At 33.7% G+C, this 26,689-nt stretch overlaps 1 protein-coding gene across 1 annotated transcript; it reads right to left on the bottom strand.

Moving 5' to 3' along the window:
* On the bottom strand, window positions 1-26,689 carry nan (transient receptor potential cation channel subfamily V member nanchung). Its single transcript, XM_088235166.1, has 14 exons — window positions 26,526-26,689; window positions 25,130-25,308; window positions 23,696-23,824; window positions 21,158-21,296; window positions 19,322-19,511; window positions 15,339-15,492; window positions 12,191-12,445; window positions 10,246-10,726; window positions 8,619-8,722; window positions 7,529-7,788; window positions 5,440-5,549; window positions 3,916-4,097; window positions 1,582-1,824; window positions 1-211 (listed from the first exon to the last, which is right to left on the bottom strand). Exons 1-14 carry the CDS (start codon window positions 26,614-26,616, stop codon window positions 89-91), a joined length of 2,640 nt encoding a protein of 879 aa, XP_088091292.1. The 5' UTR covers window positions 26,617-26,689; the 3' UTR covers window positions 1-88.

The following is a 26,689-nucleotide window of genomic DNA, read 5'->3' on the forward strand; positions in this document are numbered from 1 at the left end:
CCGGTTAAGTTCACGTGGTGCATTTGTTAACCTGGACGGCCTGGCGTTGTTGAACTGCATTGTTTGTGGCCAGGTAGTCCATAGCATACTAAAACAGTGTTTTTAGTGGGCTCGGCGCTATTTTGTCAGCTCCTAATTGACGTTTCTTCACCATTCTTTCGTGGGTTCTTTTCATTTCCAGAATCTCTTTCATTTCTTCTTTGTCTTCCTCCTGCAGATCAATACAAAAGCAATTTTTAAAGTGTACATTTTTCAATTTTTTTATTATTTTTATTTCAGTTACTAAAATGGAGACAAATACAGATGGCAATAATATTTTTCGTACCTCCAAATATTTCAGTCAAATATATCTGTTGTAACTTATTTATTTGGTTTACAAACAATGAAAAAATAATACATAATACTCATAAATATTGAAACAATAAAAAAAAAATAGACACTACTTATTTTTCATCAATTATATATAAACACTAACCAAATACATATTAAATAAAATGAGCAAAATAAATTATTAAATTGAACTTAAATTATTATAAAAATTGAAATAAAGTAGCTAAAATTGTACGAATTAATAATAAAATAAACATGCATAAAATACGTATTTAAATAAAATTAACAATAAAAATTATCAAAATTAAATTATTTAAAAAAATCATTCATTAATATAAAACTAATAAAAACAATTCATAAAATTCTAATAAAACAATAAACAAAATATGCATTGAAACAAAACCAGCAATGTAATCCATCAAAATTAATATGTTTATACAAATTGTCCTTCATTATCCGTAAAATATTAATTTTAGCAGCATCGTTTCAATAAAATTATTATATTGTTCTCTGGTCCGATCACAACTGGAATATGCATCGTTAGCTTCAAGCTTTTGTACAACTGCAACTCTCTCAACTTGGAAAAAGTTCAAAGGTAAAAAGGTCTTCTTTCTTCTTCAACTTTCTGTAGACTTAAGAATCTGTTATTACAGGATTATCCTCTTATGATGCTGAACTCAAGCTATCTCTTCGACGTTTTGAGGGTCTCCTTGGTGGACGCTGTCCATCTGGTATTCCATGCAGAGGTATGTATAGAATTCTTAAGATAAAAAGATACAGAGGTAAAAAATGTACCGGTGTACTTAAAATAAGGAAGTAATTATTTTAATTTATTTAAACACTTTATCACATACAGTTTACATTTATATACATAAGGGCGGGCATATTTCCACCTACCTGCCCTAACTGTTTAATTTGAGAAAACCAGTGGTATATGAGCATATTGTAGGCATATTAGAATATTTCAATTATAAAATAAAACATGTAATGCGCATATTTTTTGGAAACAGAAATTAACTCAATATCTACACTGTGAATAAAGAAGGGCGTCTTTGCATTAGTGGGTAGATTATTCCACAATCGAGCAGCTACTACTGTGAAAGAAGAGGCAAAATAGTTAGAGCGACGAATGGGTATTGAAAAGGTCTCTCATTACTAGAACGAAGAGATAGCCCGTGCTGTGATTGGAAGAGCTCTCTCAGATAAACAGGTGAAGTGGGATTAATTAAAATATTGAAAGTACTGTCTTACCGATTGATTAAGTCTCAGCACCAGGGCCCGCCTTCCATCGGACATGGGCTGCGAGTAGTTCAGCAGGTTCTTCAGCCTCTCGGCTGGAGCCACTCCTCTCTCCACGACCAGCACTATGCGAGCCCACTGCCTCTGCCACTCGTTGCGGGTTTCGGCAATCTTCTGGTACGTGTTACCCATCATGGCGATCAGCATGTTGACGAGTAAAATGGCCACTATCACCATGTAGATAACAAACATCAACTGGAAATTTAATGTACATATCTTATTAATTGTGGACATTTTATTAAAATTCTTAGATTTTTTTATAGCTGTTCAGATACAGGTTTGCACCGTGTGTTGTTCGCACTCTTTATTGACCTTGTACCCCTCACTGCAGTATTGTCAATTTGTGATCAATCAAATGCACATGGTCAGTACAATCACCCTTTTCTAATTTCCCAGCATGACAATGAAGGAATAGTGTTAGTTCCAATTTGCGACCACGCTTCAGAAAGGAAGAATGTTGTAATACAAACAAAACAAAAACAAAAAACCCGAATACACATAGGAAAGTGAACTGTATAATAAGTTTGACAGTGGTATTTTAATATTTGTGGGTACGATATCCATAGATCGATGACACACAAACACATGTTTTGTTTAACACAATACGAAAATATGTTAACTCTTAAAAATGAAATCAGATGACAAATCCAGTGCATATTTCTGGAGTGCATGAACTTCATCCTCTCTCCCTACTCCCACGGGTAAATGGCGTGGTGGTTTGTTTGATTGTTAGTTGTTTATGGGATATTGTGCCGTGTGTTAACACGTTCGTGGACACTTTTTTCTCATAAGATCCACTCCTATGGGCACAAATAACATTCTTTTTTTTTTTTAATATTTCACTTCCGATTGGACCTTAGTTGAAGGTTTGAAGTAAATCTTATTTGAGTAACACACTGGGACACTTTTGTTGCTGACTGTTTGTTATAGGGACACAATATCTTCTCCTACTATATAATTGGGATGGGAGGTAGAGGTCCAATCACTGGTTTCCAGATTAAGAGAAATGTGTCATGTATTCTGCTCACTCAAAACATCCTGGACATTGGCACTGTCAGAACTGTGTATTTTGCTATTTTCCAGTCAGTAGCTACCTATGGTATAGTGGGCTGGGGAGGTTGCACGCCGTCTATCATGAACTCTCTAATAAATGTATAAAAAAATATTCTTAGAGTGATGCTACGATGTCCCTCAACTATCCCATCTGAGACATTGTTTCAATTTATGAAGGTGCTGGATATTAGACAAGTTTTAAAAAAAAGAGTCATTGACATATTTCTAGTCATGTAGCTACAATAACAAATACCAGCAGAATGCTCGTACGAGGTTTTCCTGTAATTTGAACTGTAATACGTAATGTAATACCGAAAACACGTACGACTTTCGCTCAGAGAAATTTATTTCTTTTTTTTTTTTTTCATTTCATTTTTTTTGCACCACAACAGGCCAGGAGGCCCAATTACAGTAGTGAATTACATTACAGAACAACCAGGCTTGAGAAAAATCACATTTTAATTTTTGTGTTCTCACCGGGATTCGAACCCGGAACCTTCCGTACGTGAGTCAAGCGTCTTGACCACTACACCACGGAGGCCGCCTATCTTATCTTATCTTTTGTGGCCCCATGAGTATTTAATGTCCTGTATGAACATATTAAATTATTTAAAACGACGGCCATTTTCAGGAGAAGTGCACAAGTATGGGTTTTGTCTAAGGAAAGGAGACTGCTGCTAGACATTGCATATATTTATATATGGTACTATTAAGCGAGTTGTCCAGATGTTTATTGAAATTTATGTTTATGTAATATTTTTTATTTGTAGTATTCTTTAATAATATGCATGCTTCCACTTTCTATTTTGTTGTATCCCAACTCAACACAGGGCTCTTGGCCTCATAGAGATAGGGATACATTAGCAAGTGTTCATATAGCAAGCGTCTTGAGAATACGGTGGTGGACCTGGCTTGGATGTGCTGACCATGGCTCAGGAGAACTTAAACACACGTGGCCTCTTCTTTACACCTGCGGGCTCCCGCCGTCCTGGAAGGCCGTCGATGACGATCTTTCGGCTTTATTCGGAGGGACTAAAGGATGCGGGATTGACGTGGGAGGAGGCGAGAGTTCTGACTGGCGATAGCGTCTCCTGAAGGCGTCTGGTGATGTCCACATGCTCCACATAGGAGCTGATGTGTAAATGAAGAAAGATTGTAAAAATAAATACATGAATATTTATCCACCTGGATATGGACACTAAGTGATGTTTATTTTTGGTAAATGTTACTAACTTTAGCCTCGATTTCGTGGTCGGTTCTCTCAAAGGCACCATAATAGTCTCCAAAGGATGTAAGGGACATCAGAAACATTGCCATAATGCTCTCCATCGGGCTCGGCATTGGGTTGGTTATGGAGTCATCTATTCCCTCGGGCGTGTTTGGATTGTCAAACGATAGAAATATTATATAGTAAGCTGAAAGAAAAATTGTCTCTTTGTTATGTCATTCCTTACCACAAAAATATGTGCAGCGGGTAGAAGTTTGTCCACCACATACGAGGTGTGTTCAGAAAATATCGGGAATTTTTAAATTTTGCGGGTTTGGAGAGTCTGATTGTCATTTTTTTATTTTATTATGTTGGTATACATGCCCCTGAAGTCTGTTAAAATTTTCAGCTGTATTCATTGTTTACTCCTTGGTGCTGCCCACATACAAGGAAAAATTGCTCATTGTTAAACGAATTTTAATTCAGTAGGTAGTTTATTAACATTGTTAAGTGAGGAACTTCAGCCCTACGGGATATTGGATACAAAAAAATCTTTTCTTGCGAGAAAAATTAGAGCATTAAATTGTACGGCAGTTTCCTGAAAATGTATGAAAAAAATATTTTAATAAAAACGCACTATTTTGAACGACGTCTCTGGTTCGCTTACCGTTAAAGAACCAATTGGAAGAACTGACAGAAGAACCTCTGACGCCACACGTGGAGCTATTTCAGAAATACAAAACTTAAAAAATCACAGCGCTGATAATACGATATATTAAAATAAAATATAATCTTTTTGGGTTAGTTTAATAGTCTATTAACAAATTAAACAAATTGAAATAGACACTGAACTTCCTCATTCACAAATGTTAACCAAAAATTTGAATTTTTTTGCCTGCGTTTTTAGTTATTGCACATTTTATTTAGCTATGAAAAATAATATTCCGACATTTTGCGATTCTTCGAACGATTATCCGTCTTGCTCCACGATAATTTATAATCAATTTGTGTTCGTATGTGTTATACAATATATAAATATGGATTATAATTATATTTCAAAACGCTGTGATGTGTGTTTGGTGTTATTGATATTTTTTTGTCCTAATATAGTAAAACATTTTTAATCAACATGAAATTTCTGCGCCAATCTTGAAACACTTCTCTCTTGAAATCTGAGATAGGTAAGTACATTTACAAGTAATATTAAATATTTGATTTGTTGAATTAAAGAATTTTATACCATAAAAAAACAAGTCATATCTATATTTTGTCATTTGATGTGCATATTAAGAATTTTTAATTATTATGTATTAGTGTTTTGGATAGTTAGAACAAAATGATACACCTCCCCCTTCCCCCTCCAACCCATCTCATGAACCCCCCTCCCAACCACCTCCCCCCGCGAGCCCATTGTTAAAAAATTGGCAGCCCACCCCTGAGTGTATGCAAACCTACTGCGCGTGTTAGAGGAGTTGTTGATACCTAACTATGTTGTAAGAGTAGGATAGGTATGGGGATTAAAGCGGGTGCTATAAGATTTATTTACTTACCTTGAGAGAATCCCATGACGAACACTAAATAAATACACACAAATCTAAGTAGGTCTCCCATAACCATGCGGTAAATCATCACGACGAAAGGCCCCACAGTTTTAAATCCCCTGAAACCAAAAGAGAATAAAAATGAAGTTCGACAACATTAACAAAGTATCAATTAATACAATACAATAAACTTTTTTTATATTACTTTAAAATTGACATACATTGCATACGCGTGTTTCAGGGCCAGACCGCGAAAGTTCAGAGGAATATTCCTCATGGTAAATTTTTTCCAAAAACGCTATTATGTATCCCATGCCGTTATTTGAAACCATATTGAGAGATAGCGCCGCTAAGTTCCTACTTTGTGTCACTTTTATGTTCTTCCATTGGCACCACTTCATTACATTTGGGTCACCCTAGCAGAAAATCCACAAATTTTTTGTCTGTGGATTTTATGTGTTTATGTTTTTCATAGAAAACTTCATTAGTCTCAACAGGCAGAAATTGCCCTGGTTTCAAATAAGGCTGGGCACATAATATAAGTTTTAATGGTAGGTAAAACTTTTCTATTTTGTGATTTTTTTTATAATTTCAAAATTGAGTAAATCCTTAATTTATCGGATTAGCATCCCTTCCACAAACCCCCCCCCTACCCTAACCAGCCGCTTCCCTTGTCCGCGTCCGGAACGTTTCGCTTCATTGGTCAAATACATTTTTTATCTCAATTTTTTTGTAGGGGAGTGGCGGGGGGGTTTGCGGAAGGGGTGTTAGTCGGAGAAATTAAAGATTCACTCCATTTTCAAATTATTCAAATCGCTTGCCAAACACTTATTGGTCGAGCGAGCCTGACTCTTTTTGATCCATATATACAGGTGTTCTTTAAACCCGAAACCACGATGATCAGTTTGGGCAAGAAGACATATTAGCATATTAAAAAAATATTTAGAACAAAGAAAATTTTCGAAAATAAAATATTTAAAAAACCAAATGGTTGCTTACTATTGCAGGGGAGACGTGAGAGGAGCGCGGCGCAGTATCAGACTCCCCCTCCCCCTCCTCGTTTCTCCCCTGCAGAAGTAAGCAACCATTTGCTTTTTTTGATATTTTATTTTTTTAAATTTTATTCGTTCTAAAAAAACATTTTACTATGCAAATATGTCTTCTTGCTCATACTGATCATTGTGGTTTCGGATGTGACAGGGTTTAATAAACACCCTGTTTATATATTTATATATATTTTTTATTATATTTTTTTATTGCATTTTATAATAGGTATACATAAGTTACAAATACAAAAAAAAAACTATTACATAAACACAAAAAAATCCCACATAGGCATGTCCTTGTGTGTGGGTATACATTTTATTTTAAATTTTAATATAGGCTACCGAAAGAATATGATAGGTATCAAAAAATAAAAAATAAGTTCTAGAACACAATTTTTTTGTCAATAAAAATGAGAAAATTATAATTAAAGTATTTGCTATTCATTAAAAAAAAGCTATTCAAATCAGCTTTTTTATCCATATTTATTTATTTAATAAACGTCCAGAGGGCTCTTACAATATACAGTTAAAAGTACATAAAGCATTTTAGAAAATAACATAAAACAAAATCATAACTATTACACTAAACATGTCATTATAAATTATTCTAAAAAAAGAAAGAGAAAAGGGAAATAAAGTAAAGATGAGTAGATAAATACATTAAAAAGAGGAGAATTGAGAGGATAGCCATTCGATGAATAGGATAGCTGATTTGATTGCAGTAAGAGTGTTGGGATGTTTGTAAATCTCAATCGTTTCTTTAACCAATGGCGTTTGGTCACTCTTCACTATATTTAAGATTACAGACTCGAAGGACAGGCCCCGTAGCGCAGTTGGTTAAACGGTCAACTTTGAAACTGGTACGCGGGTTTGATTTCTGCCAATTGCAAGAAAAAAATACAACAAAGATTTTTTCTCAATCTTAACTTCCTTCCAAATCCTTTCTTTCCCACCCCAATTATGCCCCATATCTATGTGTTGTATAAAAGACACATACCTCAATAAGAAAAACACCCAAAAAACGCAGTTTACACAATTTGGTTGCCACAGACCTGCAGTAGAATAGAAAATATGGTGCCGTAGTCAGCATGATGACCACGGCTACATGGTCTTCCACCTCATCGAGACAAGCCAACCGTAGAACTGGAAGAATCAGCATCAAGAGGCAGGAGAATAGAAACATGACTCTGGATGGAGCTGTCATCAGGTTCTCGACAAACATCTTGTAGCCTAGAAACCGGGCTTCTCGGAGAGCAGCGATAATGTAGAGTATGGCGCCGATCCACAAAGCTATCTCTGCAGATATTCTTATCTGTAATATAGGTTTAAAAATTTATCCATTAATGGTGCGTAGGGCAGTGCGTTGGTAAACCAAATGTAGGTTTTTTTTTTCTTAAACCAACTATTTCCGCATTTAAACCATTCAGGAATCAATATTTTTGACTATCGACTGTTTGAAGTAAAAAATAATAAGATATAAATACATTCAAGAAAGTATGACGAGTAAATTTATTTCCTGAAAAAATTAGGCCGGTCCACTAAATACACAGATAAATATTTTGAAAACTAAAATGTTTTTAGTTTTTCTTAAAAATGACTGAAATGGTCAGTTTTTGGAAATATTTTTTTAATGTCCATATAGGAAAATGTTCTTTTGGAAAATGAACTGATTTTTAAACTACAAAATCACCCACAATTAGTGTGTTTTGGTGGAAGTAAATATATTAACATGCTTTGTTTCCTCAAATCTATATGATGTGATATAAAACTCAATTTTCCATATTTTAGAAATAGTCCATTTGGAAAAAAACTCTACAAATGGAGTGTGTTTCAGACCATTTGTTGTATAAATATTAGGTTACGGTTAGTCTTATGACTCGGGTGCCAATCCGAAGACTTTAAAATATTGCAGTGTAAAACACATTTTAAATTAATATTTCATACCGATCTTGCCAGGAATCGAATCCAGAGTCTAATCTAATCCAGATCTCTAATCTGTTTTCTTAAGAGTAGCAATCAAGTTAAAAACACTATGTATTCCTCATCCGCTCTGGCACAGACTCATGAGTTTGAAATGTAAGTTCAATGAAAGGAAAGCTCTTTTAGTAATGTAGTAGAAACCATTTGTCATAAGTAAATTACTTTGGCTTCAGTTGAATCTAACTGCATTAGCCGGCACTCCTCTGTTAGATCGTCCCACCATTCTTCAACTTCACTTTCTGTAGAGTTACTGGACTTAGGAAGTTCTGCAATAAAAATAATCACTATTAAAATATATTACTTAATAAAAATAATCATTTTTTTTAAACTTTTTTTTGCAGTATTTTGTTTTTATTGCACTATGTATATTTTTAATTTTTCTTTTAATACCATGAAATCGCATGGTAATCACTACAACTATAACATTTAAGTTTGTAAGTGAAAATTATTGATGGAAGTTCATTGTAATTTATTATGGAAATAAGTCGAGTGATACTTTTTAATCCACAAATTTGGAATATCCAGTGACCGGTTTCATCGCATTCGCGACATCTTCGAGACTGGTATCTTTATTATGAAATTAAATGTATTTATACAAAACAGATGTAAGGATAGAGAATTCAGAATTATATGACAGTAAATCAAATTATATTAAATTTGTTAATGGTCCGTAAAATTAAAACAAAAACGCCTCCGTTGTTTAGGTGGGTTTCCTTTATTTATTGTATAAGTAGAATATAAATATTTATGAATAAGTTTGCGTTTGTGCTTTTAGCTTAATATTTTATCAGTTAAGTTTTCATTATATCTATTATTATTACAGCAATTTTTTAATTGAAAAAGCGATTCATAATAAGACAAAGAAAAAAATAACAAAATAAACTATATTTCCTTTAGTTCACTCCTGTTTAGTTTGAGTCACGTTACCATAATTTCAAGACAAGACTTGATTTATTAGCTCCATTGGCAGCACACGGATAAAATAAAATAGGATAGAATTCAAGAGTTAAGCATACTTTGATAAAGTACTCGTATAGCTTTGAAACCGGTCGGTAGAAAAAAAAAGTGGTTAAATACACAGTTGTTTTATTTATTTTATTATGTTTAAGGCTGTAGTCTGGTAAAATGAACTCAAAATGGGGAAATCATACGATTTTGCCATTTTAAAACGAATGTTTTTTTTCAATCGCGCAATAATAAAATAAAGAAAACACATAAATTAGATAAAAACAATAATTTTCAAAGGTTTTTTTATTAAAAATTATACCTGACAGTTTTATGTAACTAAAATATAATTACTTTTAGACCGACAGATTACGCCATTTAAAATTTAGACTAAACTTAGGTATCTGGGATTTCAATAAAGACTAAGTATTGAACTAAAATTTTGTGTAATAATTTGAAGATAGTAAATTAAACATAAAAATGGCCGTAGCCAAATTTATTTTTTTTGTTTTTGAAAAGAAATACAAGCATTTTCAACCACATACGTTTTTATGACATTTTCCTTTATTTCTACATGAAATTATGCCTTCGGTAATACTTTAAAAAAATATATTTATTGAAATATTTTAGTTGAAACCTTTTTTAATAGAATTGTATTCTCTTTTTTCAAAAAGAGAAGGTAATTCAAGTTGTAATATTCAATTTCAAACAATATCTTATTAACTTTTTTATGACCTTCATACCTGCCCTTATCGGTACCGCTAAGGGCAGGGATGAAGGTCATAAAAACGTAAATAAGACGGTGTTATTCTTCCCAAATCTTTTCTATTAATGATAGACCTACCTTTGGGTGGATAATCTTTGTTCGAACTTCCACTATTACTTCTTATATTTTGACATGGCGCCGATTGGTTATTTGAGTCATTAAGCTCCCCACACTTGGCCGTTTTTCCCGATAGGATCTGCATCAAAAGGCTGGCTTTCGGTCTCAATATAACTTCTGGGATAATCGTCGACATGTTAGAATCATCTTCTGCCGACACATCGAAGAGAGATGAATTGGTGAAATTTAAAAATATCGAATTATCTATCGGTGTTTTGGCCGTGTTCGTGCTGTTCGTTGTACTGTTGGTTGAGTTTGATGGAGGGGCGGCAATTTTTTCAGGGGGTCCCGGACGCAACGTGAAGCAAACGAGAGATATTAGAAAGTAAAAGGCGAAGAGGAAAAACTGTCTGTAAAATCTCCGCTTAACAAATGCATTCCATTTAGTCTTTAAAAGGTCCACTAAGACACCATCCATCAATTCCAAATGTTCGTCTTTGTCCTGAAAGCAACATGGTTTAAAAAGAGGATTGTATTCACGTTTTGTTGATTTTCATAACGTATATTAGTATTCAACAATGTTCGAGTATGTCCAAATGTTTGCAGATTGGCTGGATTTCTTCCCTAGGGAGGAATTCATATTTAAATTCATTGCAAAAGAGAGGGAAAACATTATTGAGAAGGGAATATGGAAGTCTAGGCATTTATAGGGCTTATGACCCGTCGTTGTCTGGTTTAAGAGGCCACTTTTCACACTGTGTAACATTCACCATTCTGCCCATGTTTAAACATTCACATTTCCTCAACTCTTCCATCTGTTGACTTTTGTGAAGTAAAGGAGCTGAAACCTTTATTATGTGGGTAAGATTCATCCGGCTGAACCAAATCACCTACTAGGCAACGCCTGAAAACAATTTTCCAATTTTTCATACTTCTTCTTTTCATCATCTCTCATCATCTTTCCCTTTCCACACCTAATGGTGCACAGGGCACTGCATTGGTACACCAATCGCAGCGTATCTTGATCATTTTTGTCACATAAAGGTAAGGTGATCAGTCTTACGCTTCAGGTACTAGTCCAGGGACTATGAAATATTCTAGTGTGAAAACACCCATTCAAATAAATATTTGACATAAACCATGTCGGGAATCGAACCCGAGACCTCTTGCATGGCAGGTTAACGCGCTGACCATTACACCACGAGCCCGACTTCTTCTTTTACCGGGTAGTTAATTCAACAATGTTTGAGTATGTCCAAATGTTTGCAGACTGGCTGGATTTCCTCCCCAGGGAGTTATTCATATTTAAATTAATTGCAACAGAGAAGCAAAACATTATTGAGAAGGGAATATGCATTTATAGGGCGTATAACCGATCATTGGCTGGTTTAAGTGGTCACTTTACACACTGTGTAACATTCACCACTTGCCCATGTTTAAACATCGAACGTAATAAGTTTTACCAATCGAACCTTCTATTTATTTATTTTTATTTTTTATTTATGTTTATTCAGAAAAACAATGGCAATACAAAAAAACATTCACAATATTATAAAAAAAACAAAAAATAAAGCCAAACCAGTTTTCCACATAAATACAATTATAAAAATCCAGTTCAGTTAGATATTAATTCATTGAAGTGCATGTGTGCGAGTTTTTTTGTGCGAGGATGCGTGTGTAAAAAAGTGGAGTGTGGTTTTGGTAGATATGTGAATATGTGTGTGAGTGTATATGGGTGTGTATAGGGGTGTTTGATATGAGTGAATAGAAACAACTTAAATGTATTTCTATCACGACAAAAAATCGTTATGACTGTTTGTTTGTCTATAAAAGATAACTACGTAGAAAATAATAATTTATTAACAAAATAGCTCTATATACTACAACCCTAGTTAGTTATGCAACCAAATATGTTTTTTTTTTGTTGTTATATCTGATATTTAAAGTTGTAAATAAGTATGCCTACCCCAAAAACCACCAAATTAAGAGCTGAATCTTTCTTAATATTCCCCGTTTCGACGTCAATGGTGTCGATCTGTGACAGCGGGTAAGCGGCACATGTGATGCTGCCGATTTGCCAGTAGATTTCCCTTTCTATATTCATGATGTGGAAGAACATTTCTATTTTGGCCAATTTGGCTGCCAAAGTTAATGGAGTAAGGTTCAACATGTTTCGTACATGAAGTGCCGACCCGAGTTCATATGCCATATCAAACATTGCCTGAAAAGAAAGATTGCTCATGAACACAATTTAATAATTGTTTTAAATAAAAATATACGCAAATATAATATTTAAAACTATTTATTCATATTTTTTTCCATTATAAACTATGATTAATTATAAAAATAATGCGACCCAGAGGACACTTAACAATATACCTTTTTTATATATTTTTACATTTGAGAATAAACAAAGACTTAATAAACAGAGATAATTAACAAAATGTTCAGACAGTTTTAAACACTACGTATTTATGTTTATAATTATAGTCCTTAAAATGTAACATGATTAGGATGACAGTTGTCAGAAAAAGTGACGACATAACTTTGTAGTAACGTCAAAGGAGTTGTTTATATTGACACACGAAAAATCGTTTGTATCTGGCGTGTTAATTTTTTTTTTAAATATAATGCTTGAAACATAAATCAACATTCATATATAAAATCAGCTTTAAAACGAAAAGAAAACCAAAATAAACATAATTATTAACGACGTTCTTACAAGGTTACATCATTTGCAAAAACTTTAGAGATGGGACAAATTGATTAATGTAAATTGATCGAATAAAAAAATAATTCATTTGATGTTGTTCATGAAAAAAGTATAAAGGTCTCATTTTTTGGTGAATAATTGTGTTAAACACACTATAATAGGCTTGTTTTTGCGTTTTTATATCAATTTTCGGAAACTGAGTTTCATGATTGCATGAAATAACTGATAAAATCGATTTGATCAGTGATCAGTGATCAGTAATTTCCCATCACCAATGAAATTAGTTAGACAGCTGTCATTCTATTCAAGCTACATTTTAAGGACTATAGTAGTTGATAAGTTAGTGTACGTTTTGTATTTGACAGATGTGTTTTTTTTTTAAAAAAGGTATTTAATTAAATTTATTATTTAGATTATTATGTAACACTTCTTGATTGTTTGTTCTTTTTCATTTATTTTGTATTTCTGTGTTTATTTAACCTTTAAAAATATTTTAAAATCCCAAAAACATAATTTATTGTTGTAAAATAAAATAAAATACTACCTCCCTCAATGAACGAAACAAAAATGATTATCTGCAAAATTTCATGACAAATTTTACAGGCAAAATTGACTAGATTTATTATTTTTTTTATTTATTTAAAAGTGATAATGTTTTTAAAATACGTTTATACTTTACATTAAAGTTGAAAGTACCGTACATATAATTTATAATTACCTACCACCTACTTGAAAAATCTGATCTTTGAGAAGCAAGCAAGCAAAAGAACTCTCGAAAAACACTAAAATGGCTCCCCTGTACATTATTGATTTTGTCACTGGGTCAATTTCTCTTGTATGCCCACTATATATATATATATATATATATATATATATATATGTATCGTATTATCAGCTCTATGAAGTTTTGTATTTCTGAAATTATCCCGCATGTGACGTCAGAGGTTCTCTTCCGCTTATTCTCGGTCAGTTCTGCTGATCGGTCCGTTGACGGTTAGTAAACCGGATATCTTTCACGGCACTCTTATCATTGGTTGATTCATATAAACTAGTGACATCGTTCAAAGTAATTAGTTTTTATTTTTTTTATCGTACAGTTTCAAGAAACTTTGGCGTACAATTGAATGCTCTAGTTTTTACCGCGCGCAAGAAAACATTTTTGTATTCAATTTCCCGTAGGGCTAAGTTCGTCATTAAAAAAACACAAAATATTTTATGTATGTACAAAGCCTATCTACATATGTACAATGTCTTCCCGAGCCCCGATTACAATGGGAAGTTTACAGACTTATCAACTCAACTCAACTCCCTACCAATTCTTTAATATAATATTCAATATTTTTTAACTAAGCTTAGTGCATGTTTAGACTTGGTGGAGTTCGCATCTTTATAAATCTGCATGTGATTTATGCATTTTTGGAAAAACTATACAGGGTGTTCTTTAAACCCCGTCACATCCGAAACCACGATGATCAGTATGGGCAAGAAGACTTATTAGCATATTTAAAAAAAAATTAGAACAAAATTAAAAAAAAAAAAAATTTAAAAATACAAATGGCTGCTTACTTCTGCAGGGGAGAAGCGAGGGGGGCGTGGCCACGCGGTCAGGGGTGTGTCAGACTCCCCCCTCCCACCATTTGCTTTTTTTGATATTTTATTTTTTAACATTTTAAACGTTCTCAAAATTTATTTCAATGTGCCAATATGTCTTCTTGCTCATACTGTTAAGTGGTTTCAGATGTGACAGGGTTTAATGAACACCCTGTGTATAAACAGTGATAGTGAAGGTGGAGGTGTATTTAAGTATTTGCATGTTGGTGTAGTTAGTGTTCTGACGAAGAGACTGGTACATCTCAAAACCGGTAGACTAAAAAAGTCGGTAAGTGGTTATATACTAATATTTACTAACATTAAAGTTATCTTCGACTGTCTAAAAAGAAAAATGGAGATTTGTGTACGAAAATCGGCGGCCTCCGTGGTGTAGTGGTCAAGACGCTTGACTCATAGACGGAAGGTTCCGGGTTCGATTCCCGGTGAGAACACAAAAAAAATATGTGAATTTTCTCAAGCCTGGGTGTTCTGTGATGTAATTCACCACTGTAATTGGGCCTCCTGGCCTGTTGTGGTGCAAAAATAAAATTTAATTTAAAATTTAAAAATGAGTGTATTTGCATGAACATTTAAAGAATCTTCGCCGGTAACATATAATTGAACATGTTTAGAAAAAAAATGCATGCATATTCTGCTTTTCATAGGGAAAACTTTGTAGATAAAATTGAAGATAAATGTTAACTTCCCACTGTAATCGGGGCCCTGAAGTGAACCTAAACAGAAAAAACTGGTTTTTAAAAGTTTTTTATTTGTGTACGGTATGTGTCAAATAATGGCTGTTGTGATTTACCATTTTTTCGTAAATAACCAGCATATGAAGCACGGTATTTCCATTAGTATCCTGATTATCCGGATTAGCTCCTCTGGCAAGAAGAAACCGGTAGCATTCTTCCTGTCCGAGGCACGCTGCAAAACTCAAAGGGTACTCTCCCCAATATACATATCTAAAATTAATTAATTCATATGCATTTTTTCATTAATTAAATGCATTATTTGTATAATATACAGACATAGTGTTGTTATTGGACCTATTCTGTATATCGATACCCTAGTTCTGTAACAAAAACTTTTAGAATTTAAGTTAATAATTTAAATTAAGAAACAATCGCTTTCCATATTTCAATTAAGAAATAAGCCAAATATGCTTTATTTTTGGTAAAAAATTCGATAATTTATTTATTCGTTTTTTCTCTACATATTATATTATATCTCTTACTCTACACTAAAACCTTAAGGGATTCTGTAGAAACAAATCAAAATTTAGGATTGATAGGATTAGTAGTTCATCGAGCAAACGAATCAATGTGTATTATAACGACATTTTTTATTACAATATTTTGAGTTTATCCAAATGTTAGTAGAAAAAATACTGGATTTCACCCCCTAGGGAGTAATTAAGATTAACAATTAATGATAATCAATTCAAAAATATTGTAATAAAACCAACTGGTCCCAAACGAGTTTAAAAATTGGAAAATTGTTTTCAGGCGTTGCCTAATATGTGAAATAATTTAATCAGATGAATTTCTTCACAACAATAAAGTTTTTAACTAAAGTAAAATCAACAGATGAAAGAATTGAAGAAATATGGATATTTAAACATAGGCAAAATGGTGAATGTAACACAGTGTGTAAAGGGGCACTTCTTCTTCCAAGTCGGTCCCTCAATGGTGAGGATCGTGATCACCATGAACACTTCTAATTAGTCTGTTCCACTCCAGTCTGTCCTCAGCCCGACGTACTGACTCATCAAATTTTAGCCCCGTAGCCACCTTTATTTGGTCAGTCCATCTATGTGGGATTCTACCCGGCTTCTCCTACCTTCAACTCGGCCAGACATTATTGCCTTTTCTAGATTGTCTGGCTCACGTCTAGCAATATGTCCAAAGAAAGACAGTATCCTTCTCAAACACACCACTGATAGACGAGTTGTAATATGGAGCTCTTCCAGTATCGATGCATTCGTCCTTCTGGCTGTCCAAGGCACTCGCGTCAGCCTTCTCCAACACCACACCTCGAATGCATCGATCCTCTTCCTCTCGTAGACACGCATTGTCCACGTTTCAGCCCCATATAAGAAAACGGAGAATACCAGGGCTTCCATCAACCGCTTTTTTGTGTGTGTATTGGCTGGTTTAAGTGGCCACTTAAACCAGCCAATAACAGTTCATAAGCCCTGTAAATGCCTAGACTTACATATTTCCTTCTCTAAAATGTCCTCCGTCCCTGTTGTAATTTGTTACATCTTTAATTGTTTAAGTAATCTGATTCTATATTGTTATTTTTTTCTCCTTCTAGAATACCTTTTTTGAGGTTGTTAAAAAAGAAATTTATCGCTAACATCTAAAATTGAAGTAAAAAGCTTTTTACAAACTTTAATAACGTAATTTTAGCTATTTTAAAAGTATACGTTCTCTTCATTTACGTACAAAATCGACTTCCATAGATGCGATCGGAAAGAAGAAAATACCAAAAAATATAATTATATACAGAAACAATTAATTGTTTCCCTATAAAAATAAGGATCTCAATGGACTGTACAAGTTTGGGTAGAAATAAGTAAGAGTTTGATTACTTTTTATTTGATTTAAGAAAACTTTTATATCAAGGTGTCATAAACCATTGTGTAGGTATGATAGATTGATACATTACTTATAAGTCGGGTCTTTAATTAAAACACTTTATATCCCGGAGCCGTGTAAACACGTAATTATATAACCATGCGTTGTGTCCCGGTCCTGTGTTTTTACGTGGTTTACCAGCTGTCTAAAAAAGTGCATTTTATTGACATCTAGTGACTTTTATTAGTACTTTTTTGCTGCTGATAAACCACGTGAAAACACGGGACTGGGATACAACGCATGGTTATTATAATTACTTGTTTCCACGGACCCGGGATACAAAGCACAAAAAAAGGAGTGAGGCCCTGTATATGTGCGAACATTGCAATGCGCAATGCGGCTCTCCATAAAGGCGAATGTTGGCAAAATTACCATACAAAAATTACTTATTTCAAATAAATCAATAAAGTTTCAATTGATTTTACCAAGTATTTTCATAATTATGTCACTTTTAAGAAACCCTTCAAAAAGCATGAAATTTCACAAAAATGGGTGGGGCACAGGGTAAATTTTATGTGTATTCGGCCGGTGCTCAAAGTGTCAAGTGATATGTTTTAAAAATACCTTAACATTGGAGCCAGGTATTTGCCATATTTTATTTTATTTTATTCAGGAAACATCCAGTCATACATAGTAAGTATTAAAAATGACGGTTTTCTAACATAAAAAGACCAAATAAGTTTTCATAAATTATGCAAAAGATGTAAACATTAAATGTGAAAAAAAAAGAATAAATAAGAAACTCAAGTGAGAAATTAATAAATGTCAGCATTTGCGTTTTCCATGTAAAATAAAAATACCGAATGCACACCCCGAGCCATCCACGCACACACACATGAACGCACATATGAAACATACACAATCATATACATTACATGCGGTACATATACATAGACATAGAATTAAGAATAGGCCAGAAGGAGCGTAGAATCATATTTGAATACATCGGACTGTGTCCAATAATTCTCCTACTATGCCCGACTTTCGCCGCGCGCATTCGTGATATCGCAGAGTAATGTTGCTTGATGGGAAAAAAAATCATAACACAAATGTATGGTAAAAAAAAAGCAATCTGTTAATTTCTCTAAAATTTTATAGTGCACGCGGAAATATTGATTGACACAACAGAGTAGATAAGTAAAGGGTCATTTAATAAGAGTAATTGAATTAATGAACTTTAAACTTAAAATATAAAACAAATTTAATTTTACATAAAACGGAAATTTTTATATCATGTTAAATAATATTTGATGTTTTGAAGATAATATCGGTCAAATGTCCACAATAGAGTTATTTAATCCGAGATCCAATTTTCATTAATTCTCTCATTAGATGAGCAAAGTAGGGTAAAAAAATTTACTACCCTGGCAACACTAACGAAATCTCCATTTTGTTTCTTCGACAATCTGACAGATGGAAAAATAATTCAATTTTTAAGTAATCCATTTTTTATATACACATTTATATGCTAATTACACGTGATTTAAAGGGACACAATACGGCATAGTTGAATTCAAATCAGGAGTAGCGTACTGAGCGACGTCTACAAAGAAACTAATGGGTCAAAACGTAAACCTACTCATTTATGAGTAGTTGAGTCGCCTTCTGTTTGATGTGCGTATGCGGTTTCTGGACTATTCTTAATTCTATGTATATGGCATAAACCACCCAAGACTCGAGATGCACATTCAGCAACTATCCCAAATAATCAACTTTATGAAGAAATTTTCTGTATAAATGCAACGTGCACTACACCAATACTGAGTTAGTTGTATTTTTTACAGTTACGTCTAATTAATAAATTCGAGAAATAATTTAAAATCCGATCCGGGAAGGTCCGATGTCTTGCTGGGTACCCGCTGGCACAGCGCGGGTTTAAACTGTGTAACTCGGTTATAAGCTTAGACTATACCCTGTCTGCGTAATCTATAAGTGTGAAAGCACTACAATTAATGATATGAATCATACACGTATAAAACATGTGAGTCGAGGTCCTGTAAAAAAAATGCAGTTTTCTCCAAACGATGTAGGTATTTTATTTTAGTTCCCTATCGATATGGGATATTTGGGTTCTATGAAAACTTCAATATTTAAGATCCTCTCTCGCCCAATGTTTAATATCAATGTTTGACTTATTATTTGCGATGTTTACCCTTCATAGTTGGTGATGTGCTGCACGTTGACCCATTCATGCTCTTGTGAGTCCTGACGAGAAGCCTTTTGATCTTCAGGACTCATAAAGCACCCGAAACACCTTTCGTGGTAATCTGCTCCGACGTCTAAAAGGAATTTTACCATCGACGGGTCCTCATTCACTATTGCTATGTGCAAGACACTTTCACCTAGATAATAAAGAAATTTTAAGTATTTATACAGTGTCTTTAAGGCTGTAGTCTGGTAAAACGCACGCAAAATCAGGAAACCATACGATTTTGCCATTCATTCACCGACCCCAGCCTACCTTGATCATTTTTGCTACATGGAGGTAAGATGATCAGTCTTCCGCTTCAGGACCAGGGACTACTTATACTGGGTATAAAGGGTGGTTTTATTTATTGATTTATTATTAATTAACGAAAACGGACCATTGTCTGTTTAAATAGGTAAACTAAAATTAAGATATTGTCGTCCATCTTTCAAAAAGGCGTATCTTTAGACGCTGGATTGTTTAGGTTTAAGAAGCGTATACAAAATGCGTTTATATATTGATATATTATTTTGTACATTTAATTTTGATGGATTACATTGCTGGTTTTGTTTCTATGCATATTTTGTTTATTGTTTTTATTAGAATTTTATGAATTGTTTTTATTAGTTTTATATTAATGAATGATTTAAAAAAAACAAAAAAAATGATAATTGTTAATTTTATTTAAATACGTTTTTTATTCATGTTTATTTTACTATTAATTCGTACAATTTTTGCAATAAGGATATTCAGCCCTACGGGAAATTGGATGCAAAAAATGTTTTCTTACGCGCGGTAAAAATTAGAACATTAAATTGTAGCGCAAAGTTTCTTGAAAATGTACGGAAAAAATAATAAAAACGCACTACTTTGAATGACGTCACTGGTTCATGTGAATCAACCTATGATCTGAGAGCTATGGAAGATTTCCAGTCTGCTTGTCGCTTCTGGACCAATGGGAAGAACTGAATGAGAATAAGCGGAAGTGAACCTCTGACGTTACACGCGGAGTTATTTCAGAAATACAAAACTTTAAAATATCGTAGCGCTGATAATACTATATGTAAAAATTAAAAAAAAAAGACTCAGTTTGATAGTCTATTGACAAATAAAAAATATTAAAAAAACACTGATCTTCCTCATTTTATTTTAATTTTTACAATAATTTATTAATTTATTTTGCTCATTTTATATAAATATGTATTTAGTTAGTGTTGACATGTAATTGATGAAAAATAACTAGTGTCTATTTTTTTTTTATTGTTTCAATATTTATGTGTATTATGTATCATTTTTTCATTGTTTGTAAACCAAATAAATAAATCTCGTTTTTTGTCGGAATTTGAATATTTGAATAAAAATTAATTTATATTTATGGAGTAAATAAGCATCATACAGTCTTAAAATAATAATAAAAAGTTAGGAAAGTACAGTATAAATTTTTATTTTAAAGGCAAAAAATTTCCAAACAAATTCTCATAATGTCGTCTCAAAAATGAACGAATTCGAGATACGCCTTTTTGAAAGATGGACGACGAGACAAAATGGAAAAACAACTGTACTTTTAGAAACATGAAATGACATCAAGACAAGATCTGGACAATTTGTGTGCATAGTTTGTTCGTTTGTTTGTTTTACATTGACCATGGACTGGCACCTGAAGCGTAAGATTGATCACCTCGCCCTCCTATTTCAGATGATTTAGATACGTTGCATTTACTTTACCAATGCAGAGCGATATATGGATACATAGTAAAAGAGCTTTTTTTTTTTAAAAAAAAATTAAGAAGAAAATCTTACCGTAAAACTCGTCATTCATGTAAACGTCATTTATTAGCTTGGGGTAGAACTTGAGAAGCCGTTTAGCCAAATCTGCATTAAGAGATGTAGCGTTCAATAGACATAGATGAAGAATGGTCTCTCCAACGGCTCCTCTTTCCTGAGAATCAGAAAAGTATTGGAAATTCAAGCAGAAAATTGAACATAAAGTTTCCTAATGCTTGGATTCACAGTTAGAAGTATTAAATATATATATCTTGCCCACCACATACCGCACACATAAGTCTGAGGACATAAGTCTCCTTGGCGGTGCCCACATACGCGGAAAATTTGCTCGTTGTCAAACGAAAAAATCTGCCCGAAGGAGATCTCTGAAATCTGGTAGCCTTAGCTTTTTGTGCTGAAAGAAAGTAATCCAGAAGTACATAATATGTACTTCATTGGATTGAGAAGAGAGGGAAGTGAATTCGTTTTTGAGTGGGATTGAATTGATTGGACATGATCAATTCGCCGAAAGGATTACAAAACTTTTTAAAAGCCCTGAAATTCTTTTTTGAAGCCACCAGATCTGTATATCCGACAGGACCTATAACAGGGCCACGGATAGTAGCGAGAAGCTCTATTCGGTAATTATAGAGAAGGGAAAAGGGACAAGACCACATGATGTGTTCAGAAGATTGGTTAGGATATCCGCAGCAGCACGAAGGGGAGTCAACAATATTAAAAACAAATCATTTTTGATTAAATTTACCATGACCTGATAAAAACTGCGTAGTCCAGTGATCGAGGATAACCTAAGAAGATTCTAAGCGCTGACGGATTGAAGGAAAAAAAAGAAAGGTAACCCTCCCTGAAGGGGAAGATTCCAATCGCGATTGCAAAGCAATAAGACGAGCATTTAAAGTCTTTTTTTTTATTCGATTGATTATCAAATGTATCTGGTGAAATATTGTATTAGCTGGCGAAAAAATACAAAAAAACAAAAATAATTTTAAAACAACTTTGTTTTAAAGCACTAATTTTTTTCGACTGACCGGTTTTAAAACTATACAAGCTTCTTTATCGAGGTTCACTTAACTAATAATTTTTTTCCTATATTATTTTATCTTGTCAGTATGCTGCCAATGAAACAAATAAATCAAGTATTTTTTTCTTGAAATGATGGTAATGTGATATGGATACCTTCGAAACTAGACAGGAGTGAACTAAGAGACATATTGTTTATTTGGGTATTTATGCATTTTTTCTCATTATGAATTGCTTTTTTAATTTCTAAGATTTTTTAATAGTCTAATTTCAATATTTTTTTTCAACATGAAGTACGAGTACTTTTAATCCGGTGTCTTTATTGAAATTATGATTATTTTCTATCAGATGGTTTGCGAATTAAGAAAAAATATTAATATTTAGGCATTTAAGGTGTTCTTTTACTCTAATATTAAAGTTTCTTTTAGTTTTTCCAATGTAGATTCCAATTTTTTTCCAAAAACAAATCTAGTACATTTTTAGCTTATTGAGACTACACGTTGAGACCAGCTCTTGTGGCAGCTTATTCCAACCATCAACAACCCTATTGCTCAAGGAACGTTTCCGTGAATTCACGGTCACGATTGAATCTGATTTTCTCCAGCTGGAGGCTGTGGCCTGTAATTCTTTACATCTCAAAAGTAGCTGCATCTTCGGTGGACCATTATTGAGTACTTGGTCTATGAGGAAGAGGTTTAGAAATGGAGACGAGAGCACTCGCCCCCCATTCAATAGCCCAGCTCTTCAAGGTTTAGGCAGTAATTGGAGGCAATTATTATTTAGGGAGAGCCGTCACAATACAATTTACGCAGGTTACTGTGGCGTCAGGAGCTGGTTTCCATTACCAAGAATAAGAATAGGTAGCATGTAGAATACATCTTCCTACTGACAGCTGAAATTGAGCTATACATATATTCTAATAGCGATATAAATATGAAGGAAAATTTATGAAAACATAGTTGGTCTTTTTATGTTAAAAACATCTGTGTTTTTATAACTTATTATGTATGACTGTATGTTTTCTGAAGGGCACTGCAGATTGAACAAACACCTTGCTAGAATGAACCTTTCCGAAACTTCTAGATGTAGGTTCTGCAGTGCAGAAGAGGAAACACTTATACACATTATATGTGAGTGTGATGCTTTGCAATAAAAGAAGCCTCATCCTCGGGGGACCACTTGTTAAACCTGAGGATGTTAAAGAGCTCTCCCCCTACCTAATAGCCCGATACTTTACGGATCTGGGCTTGGAGGGGGAGATTTAGTAAAATGTTAACTCTCGCCTTCCACACAGTAGCCAGGCTCTTTATAGACCTGGGCTTTGAGGGCGATAACTATTTACGGGGACCTGTCACAATAGATCTTCACAGGTTGCAGTGACGCCAAGAGCTTGCATAGCACTGACCTCCACCACTAAGAATAAAAAAGTAGAAAAATGTTTTCTAATTAAAATAAAATAAAATTAGTATATTACCAGTAAATTAATTAATTTCAGCTCTTTTGACAGGTTATTCACATGAAAAAAAAGCGTACCTTTAGATCCCAACAGATTTCTCTATACGCGGAAGGATTCTTTGCATAATCTGCAGCCGATACTTCTGGCCAATCTTTTTCTATGTCAAACTCTTCTTGTGGGCTCTCCATTGCCCTCAAAGGTGGTAGCTATCAAAAATAAAGTAAGATGAAAAATTTAATAAATAATTTACATCCACCCTGCCAGGAATCAAACCCGGGACTTCAAAAATAGTAGGCAAACACGTTTACTAGTATCTCCAGTCTATTTTGTGTTTTGGGATGGACTGGGTTTCCTAACCTTTTTCAGCCACGGACCCCTGGAAAATCAAGCACAATTTTCAAGGACCCCCTTAGTAAAAAGAGTCACGACCCGCACGCACTGTCACTAACTGACCAGCGATGCCATCTTGACGGATTTTCCGTCATATCTGGCGGATTGGAGTGCTCTTAAAGCGGGAAAATTTCGTATTTAACGGGATTTTTAAAACGACGGAATTCCTCGCGGATTTGAAGGAAAAATGTTAAAGAGGCATTTCGAAATGACAAGGTGCCAACGCTGTAACTGACGTACTTCACTTCAGTCAGTCTCGCACATTGCTCGCTGTCGCACGTTCGCCGTGTTAAGTGACCGTAGAGATTATGAAACTTTTGGTAGCATTTATTCATTATTGTTAAATGGTCCAGAGATGAGACTGCAGACCCCATGCATATTTTTTTTTTATTTATTCATATTTTTTTCTTACAAACTATAATTAATAAAAAAATAATGTGACCTCACTGGGGTGGGGTTACCCGTGCCGAGGACACTTAACAATTTACTTTTTTTGAAATATTTTTACAATTCAGAATAAACAAAGAAGACTAACTCAATAAACAGAGATAATTAACAAATATTCAGACAGTTTTAAACACTACGTGTTTATGTTTATAATACATTTATGTACATCGATATTATTTATATTACAAAACGTTTTATTCTTAAAATTAATTAATAAATATACAATGAAAACATAAATAATACCAAAATCTCTATATGCTAAATCCTAAGTCGTTACAGTAAAACAAGAAATCAGCTTACGTCCTTCTACATCGGACAACAATTTATCTGACTCCCTACGACCAATACAAATTAAAAATGCCGTCAACATCCTCCTCAGCCTAGCAATCCCATTACACTTCCATGAATCTGGAATAAGGTTATATATCCTCGGACCTATATAGTTTTGCTGCCCTTGAGCCAAAAAAATATTAACACCTATCTGTAGAATCAGATCCTTATTGGAGTGTCTAGTATTATAGAAGAGCACAAGACCGAGGGAGACTGTCCACAGACGAGCCATGCCTGGAGTCAGGCGTAATCACCATCCTCAGACATGAGGCACGCATTGAAGAGAGTATTATGAACTGTACGGATGGACACAACATAACTCACAAATGTATTTTGACTGATACCTGCTTGTGGCGCGGTCTCTCCTTATTTCTGAGCAAGACGAGCTGCGATATTGGTATGACCCGCCCCTTCCCTTTATTGTAGAGAAAGGGCTCCACCTTCGTTTTGATGGCGTGGTCTATTTCGGCGTAGTGTTTACTCTGCACTGCCCTCTTCATCATGTCCACCAGCAAACCACCACCTGGATAATTCAATTGAAATTAATTTAAAAATAAATACATATTACGAAACGAAGCCTACCTTCATTTATTTTAGAGGTTGACATTGAACCATTAAACCTTTACCCGAACAATTACATTTAAATCTGTACCTCAGAGGCAGACGGATGCAAATCCAGAATTTGGTGAAATGACATTTCGATTTTCGTATCCAGTTTATGATCATGTCCATTGATTTTGAAGAAATGTAAGCTTTATAATGAATGAACCAATGTATTAAGGTACTGAAAATACAAATTTAAAAAGTACAAGTAAAAACGGGAGTCGCCCAGGGGTCAGTAATTGGTCCCCTAGAATACCTGATATACTGTAACTCTATGGCAAATGTCATACAACACTCACTGTGCTATCAGTTTGCAGATGATACTGCAATTGTTGTTATTGGAGACATACGAATAGACCCGCAGCAAAATTTTCAATTGTTGAATTTTTTAAATTTTTTTCATTTTTTTTTGTTTTCAATGTTTAAAATGTATTTTTAAGAACCAAAATGTATTTTAAAATAATTCAAATAGATCAAGTCAAAGAAGGAATCGTGTGCTAGAAATACATTGTAAAACGAGGCTAGCACAGAGACATGCATATTTTATAGGCCTAATTTTTTTTAATTCCCCTTTTACTGATAATATTTCATTGATCCCAAGCTTTCAAAATTTTCCTTCTTTTAAAAAAACGCACTATCCTGGATTCAAACTAAAGATATTAACTCTTTTTTTCTATGATATATTTTGTTGCCCTTAAATAAATAAGGAATATTTTAATTATCTTATTTTTTTTTTATTATCTTTTTTAATTACTATAAAATAAAAAAGTACCTTCTAACCTTGAACAGAATTTTTTTTTCTCTTCCTTATATTACACAAAAATATTATACCTGTCTCTTATTTATTATAGGAGCAAAAATCTTAAACATTTCTTGTATACCCACGAACAGGCCATGCCTTTGTGGGATTTTTGTTTACTATTTTTACTGTCAATATGTATTTCATTGCTATATAATAATTATTTATGTTTTAAATTTTCTGTTTTATCTCTTATTGTAAAACATATATAATAATAAAAAAAACATTTCACATCAACCGTATCAGGAATCCAACCCGAGACCTCTTGCATGGTAGGCAAATGTTCTGACCACACCACAAGGCCGACATTCAATATAAATACTTGATTAAATTATTACCTTTTAGGTCCACAAACTTATAGAGCTGCTGTGTAGAAGTTCCGGCTTGGTTTTTGACACCACTGGTTACATCACTCTCTGTATTTCCCATTTTAGCAGCTCCAATTTACAACATTAAACATTAAAACTTTTCAACTATAGCTTATTTTTTTATCAACATAACT

This window comes from Micrasema longulum, unplaced genomic scaffold, assembly GCF_059751315.1.
Source record: "Micrasema longulum isolate JH-2025_06_02 unplaced genomic scaffold, ASM5975131v1 h1tg001339l, whole genome shotgun sequence".
Lineage (NCBI taxonomy): Eukaryota > Metazoa > Arthropoda > Insecta > Trichoptera > Brachycentridae > Micrasema > Micrasema longulum.